The following is a 6,154-nucleotide window of genomic DNA, read 5'->3' on the forward strand; positions in this document are numbered from 1 at the left end:
ATGATATAACCCACCCTCATTAATTACATGCTGCTCTTTTCCAGCCTCACGGCTATGGAGCTGAGATAAAGAGTCCAAGTCATCATAAAGTAATTAGGGTCCAATAAAAACAATGCGCCGCCAAACCTCATACATATTATCACTGAAAGTCGTACTACAGACGGTTAATGTCAAATCACAATAAAAGCATTTTAATTGCAATAACATGTTCCAGGACCATGTATTATCTTAACACCATCGGATTTAGAAGCAATGGTCGTATAAAACAAGACAGATCTATTTAAACACAACAGTATTCATGTTATTCCCACAAAATCACATAAAGAAAGGAGACATTAGCAAATACATGTGTATTATCATTTTTCGTCAGGATAACAAAATGTTCTCTCCTTGTTACCACCTCCAGGTTCAGCTTAAGACGGGTCCTCCTTTGGTCAAAAGTTTGTTCCCCCTCTAATGAGTGTGTCACGCGTTGCACACGAGTGGCGGTTGGGGTGCGTGTAAGGGGAATGGACTTCTAGGCAGTAGTGTACACGTACACAGGAAGTCGGCGCTGTCGGAGGCTCCAGGTAAATAAACATCGTGGTTTTATGACGGGAGATCAGACGAACCGTGAACCAGGGGCATGCGACGTAATTACACCTAAAGGTGGTAGAACCAGGGTATTGTCTCTTGGACTTGCTAATTGACCGTACGTATAATTGGTAAATATATTCGTTTTGACACCCGTGTTTCATGCGCATCCCGGCTCATAAGCAGAATACAGAATCCGTGATCAGCGGAGCGTGAACAACATGGATGCCGCCTTTCGGCCGTACCGAACAGTCAAGCTGCGATCTCGGAACTGAATCCAATTGCAAGCGGAGATAAGATTACTTCCTTTACCCAAACATGATCGTTGCTCAGAAATGTTCAAATCTATCTTCAGTAAATCATGAAATTAATGCGAGCATGACATTTATGCGAAAAATGCGATCGTCAGTCCCTCTGATTATTTTAATATGTTTCATTTCATCATGATAAAACAGTTAGTCACTTATAAGGTTACCACGTTGAAAATGGAAACGATCATTTACAAAAACAACAAAATGTATTCTCTCATCACTCAGCCTAACAGTGATATAACTGCAAATTAAACAATCAAGTACGCTAAAGTATTACACATGGTGGGTGGAGGACCAGGGGCACTTTGAGTTTGACAGGTGTCATCAACTGGTCAAGTAACATCACGGTTTGTATATTCACGTTGATTGGACAGTCTAGACTGGCGCCAACTAATCATGACGGCGTCTTCAGAACAGAACACAACTTTATTTCTCTCAGGTTTAGGCTTACGTGGATAACGGAACATTTTGTTTAAGTGATAGCACATTTGTAATTCAATCTAATATACTTTCCTTGATTGATTATATGGCTGCGGTCGTAGATCCGGATGTATCTTAATATGCTCAGTATATACACAGGGTTTATTGTTATACTATTAGGATTAATAGAAACAATTGAGTATTTATACCCTTGATCATAAAGTTAGTCACTACTTTCACACTTTGATTTGTATGATTTGGGTTATGATTAAATTGTCAACAACAAAAATCAATCCGTGTATATGTGTATTATATAGTGTACCCCAATACGTAATTAAATTGTGTATAAATAAGGACACTAGGTTACTTACTGTAATTGATTATTTGATAAACATATTCACATTTAGTTGTGTGATATGTCACAGAAGTAAAGCTAATTCATAACAACTAATTGTCCCATTTATTTGGTTTCTATCTTTTATATGAAACAAATGCTATAACATGGGGTGATAAACTTCATTGGAAATAGACGTAGCATATAATTGTCCACATGAACAGTCAACTCTGTTCCAGATATGTTTATTCATTTGTTCAGCATTTAAATCGTTGCATTCCTGGCTCAATAATTCATTTGACGAAATATTGTTCCCTGTTTTGAATTACAGTCAGATAGTTCCAGAACAATTATACAATTTTCAGCCCTATGTGTTGCGCATAATTCCGAGATAATTCGCATTTCATATTCTTGTACGAACACTTATCAAAATTCATTTATACCTAGTACTATTATGTACATATGTATATTAGTTCAAATTATAATAATGAGGCCCTCTATATTCTCGAAACGGTCTTTGTTCTACGACAACCGTAAGTCGGTATGGGAAAACAAAATATTTGTTTAATTGTTCAAAGTTCAAAGTCAATGTCATATGATTATAGGCAAGGAAGATAAGAAATTAGATATAAAGAGTAGCCACTTTAAATGACAGAATTTCTTTTAGTTAAATTTGCTCATGATTTGGTCTTTTTCGTGGAACATAGTGCCAAAATACTCTTAATTATTTACTTTCATGTCATTACTAATCTCACATAAGGTCAAAAGTTGTACAACGTTTAACAGATATGATTATGACATGTTGTATCCAAATATTTCCAAACATTTCCAAACAAATCCAAACAAATCCAAACAAATCCAAGCTTGGAAATATGACCTTTCCAAATATTGGAATGGTCATATTTCCAATTGGAATGGTGGTATTTCCAAGTTTTGGATTTTTTGGAATGGATGATATTTTGTCCAGTGAAAGATGGCATTCTCCATAAGCAAATTTTATTGGAATATAAGGTTAACAGAAATATTTTTTTTAAAAACAAGTTATGCTGAGACGTTTGGTTTTCTGTCGACATATTGGTAAAATTTGTTATTTATCATAACAAAAAAACATATACTCGCCTAAAGTATAAACATAAAGGCATGGTCAAAGTGCAAAATCAAATGTCAGACATATACTAGTCTAAAGTACAAAACATATTAAACACTGCATACTGTGTACAGAAAGGCGGTGAATACTAATCTGAACTAGATAAACCAGTGATTGGTATTTTTAGTATAAACACGTTTTAACAGCTACGATGAGAATTCCTAGCCCCAACCATATAGATAATAGAATCTGGACCAGACAAACCAGTGATATATATTATAAGCAACGCCCCAGCCACGCATTCGGCATATGATGCCACCAATCTACGAAGTCGCCTCTTACCACAAGCATATGTTGCTGGTACACTTGAAGGCGACAAGGGATAGTCCATGATAGTTACGTTAGAGTGAGTGAGTGAGTTTGGTTTAACGCCGCTCTAAACATCATTGTCAAAGCATTGTGTGTGTGTCTGTGATTAGATAATTTGTTTTGAGATAGGTGATTACTGAATTTCTTTGATACATTGTCAATCTCTTGGTATACCAACAAAAACGATATTACACTGAATGTAGTACCCATATCCTGACGCGCCTTCTGATTGGCTTGCGCCGTTGAGACGCATGGCGGCCCTTGAGGTGGACGAGCCTTGTTGTAGATCACGGACACATGTGGTGATGAATGTTAAAACACGACAACCATTTTGATTCTATCGCCTGATGTTTTGTCCACTCATGTAATACCTGAGGATATCCTTTGGAGTCTTCCCTTGCAGTTTTGAAATACACTGTCGGTACGAGACCACCTTTTTCTTGCCTTTGCCACAAGTTTGGCGATGTGGGTCGTCATCCATGCGTTTCAGCCAGGCGATTCTGATGTGCTTCTTTTTCAAATCTTTGGGTAGACTTTTCAAAAATGTGCTGATGTCTTGGTTGCTTCTACCAGCAAAGATACTACGGAGGCTTGATAATATGGGCGTTTTCTTTGGCTCACCAACATAAATTATATATCCCTTCCATAGGATTGTGAACACGCCACGTTGTGTTCTTCTTTTAAGGTTTCTTTTAAGAAGAGAAACATTGACGCCAGTATCCTCAAATAACGTCTCACAACGTTTCTGAAATATACAAGTAAAATTTAAAAAGGTTAGTTATGAAAATTCGTTTAATCAACCAAACTCAATATTTAATTGCAAAAACCTAAGTATAAAAACTCAGCATCTAATGTCTAAGAGACCAACTACTAAATATCTTGTGGTGGAGGGGTTTGGGGAAAACACCATTTAGTATGACAACAAATAACCGACGTAAATATGTGCTATGTTCAAAGCCTCGTTTGCAGCTGAGATTAAACATAAATTAATAACGTTTGCCCTCGATCACTTGTGGTCACACAATAGTAGCCATAAGGTTATATAAAACGAAGATAATCAAGAATAACAAAGAACTTCTAAAAACATTCAAAAGCTCAAGAACTAATTAAACTGAAATTATACCTGGGTTACTGCTCCCGATGTATCCGGATGTTTTCGTGAAACAATTGGCGACTTATTTCGCCTGGAGGAACGAGGTTGGGCTTGAGCTGTAGGCAGCCCGTCCTGTTTTCTCGACAGACCAGGTTGTGATCTTCCAACAGGCCGCCCCGAAGATCCTGCCCCCTCCTTCCCTGGTTCTATCTTGATGATGAGTTCAGGTCGAGGTTCCACCCTCTCATGCTGACCCGCCGGACACCCGCAATATGTACAGTTGTGTCTGAGGACAGGTAGGGAATACTGAGGACAGTCCTCGGGGCAGTCTCGACACCTACCCCGAACAACTCCGTACTTGTCTCGGTTGAAGTCCGTGAACATTGCCATGTCTGAAACGAGAACAAATACAATAGGTTTGGCTATTTGTTGGACAGCACGACTCGGGATCGTACAGAAAAAAGGTTAAAAAGAAGCCGCCATCATGCAGCTGGACTATTCCTGAGCTGAATGCAGAGTTAAACAACAAACAATAAGTAACATTAATACTTAAATCTACCACAAACAATATTGTCATTAAGAAATGTAACCGAGTATAACGCTTTTTCAACCGCAGTCAGCAATGTTATGACGATAACGGCCTGAGGCCTGTTCCAAATCATGCCAGGTCAAGACAAACTATTGGATGACAGCATGCATAATGAACCCTACTATCCAAATGCCATGACGAAATCACCAATGCCGCACAAAATAACAACACCCTTAACCCTTACCTTTCGTAATATTTTTTGGTCACTTCTTATCATTAAAAACAACAACATGCACTTATTCTGTGAATTGATATCTTTTAAATCTCTGCAAATGGTCCGTCGTTCACTCGTCACGTTGAAGCTCTTTGTTCGATTCCCCACATAGGTACTATGTGTGGAGCCTATTTCTGGTGTCTATCGCCGTGATATTGCTAAAAGCGACGTTAAACTCAGTTCACTCACTCACTCTGATAAGCTGACTGGCTATATTAATAACCAAACATGTCAGTAAAGGTGATGCCATATCAAATAATGACCTCAATAATAACGAAGTTAATCTTGCTTTTGACGAAATCTTTATTCAGCTCGACCAAGTAATATAAAAAGAAATTGGTCAGACAAAGAAACAGTAATTAACCACAACTTATGCAAATGAGAATACATTTGCCCTATTCAAATTCAAAATGTTCGCAAAGTATCCTTTACTCCGATTTTTCGATTTCATGAGTATCCATTTTGTGATCATCTGGGCCAGATTCAGAACAAGAACCGACTCGCTTTGGTCGCGCGATGAAGGCATGGCCCTGCATGTTGTACAGTGGCTTTCTTCCTTCCATTCTTTCAAAACACTTAAGGTAGCTACAATTACAGGCATGTTTGATGGTAATATCAAGCCAAAACACTGTTATAAATTCCTCTTTGTATTCTTCGTGTAGGGTGCTTAGATATGCTCCAATGTGTTGTTTGTCCATTCCTTTGAAATGTCTCCTCAGTGCTCTTCTGATTGATGCACTTTCGGCATTGCCCACATAGATTGTCCGACCATTCTCAGCAATTTTGTATGAGCCATTTAGTGCCTATCTACGTTCTCCCACCCCTGTCACTCACACTGTCGCCGATACCAACAAGTGACGTGAGGTGGGTTTAACGTCGCGTCCAAGATTATTGCACTTATATAGCGACGTGCATGCACGCGCGCGCGCGTGTGTGTGTGTGTGTGGCTGGTTGTACTGGTCCGGACTGATGCCGATTTATAGTGCAAGCTCACCGAGATACCATGCCGCAGTTTAACATGAATACCCCACTCAGACACAGCATACTTACTCCGAGCCGACCAGTCCTTGTTTTAGCCCCTTAATGCCGAGCGCCAGACAGGGTAACAACAAGTTCCATCTTTTAACGATAAGAGCAATTATACATAAACACTGAATAAACATG

The 6,154-nt window shown here is 38.8% G+C and overlaps 1 protein-coding gene across 2 annotated transcripts in view; it reads right to left on the reverse strand.

Moving 5' to 3' along the window:
• Positions 1 to 2,571: 2,571 nt before the first annotated feature.
• LOC124127963 overlaps positions 2,572 to 6,154 on the reverse strand; it is a 42,492-nt gene continuing 38,909 nt past the window's right edge. For both annotated transcript variants that reach the window (XM_048397573.1, XM_048397572.1), the window contains exons 3-4: positions 4,218 to 4,579; positions 2,572 to 3,839 (exon numbers count right to left, since the gene is read on the reverse strand). In XM_048397573.1, coding sequence (XP_048253530.1) covers positions 3,432 to 3,839; positions 4,218 to 4,579 — 770 coding nt within the window. In that variant the 3' untranslated portion in view covers positions 2,572 to 3,431. The remainder of the gene's footprint in view (positions 3,840 to 4,217; positions 4,580 to 6,154) is intronic.

Source organism: Haliotis rufescens, unplaced genomic scaffold (assembly GCF_023055435.1).
Source record: "Haliotis rufescens isolate VD_foot unplaced genomic scaffold, xgHalRufe1.0.p SCAF_17, whole genome shotgun sequence".
In the NCBI taxonomy this organism is placed as follows: Eukaryota; Metazoa; Mollusca; class Gastropoda; order Lepetellida; family Haliotidae; genus Haliotis; species Haliotis rufescens.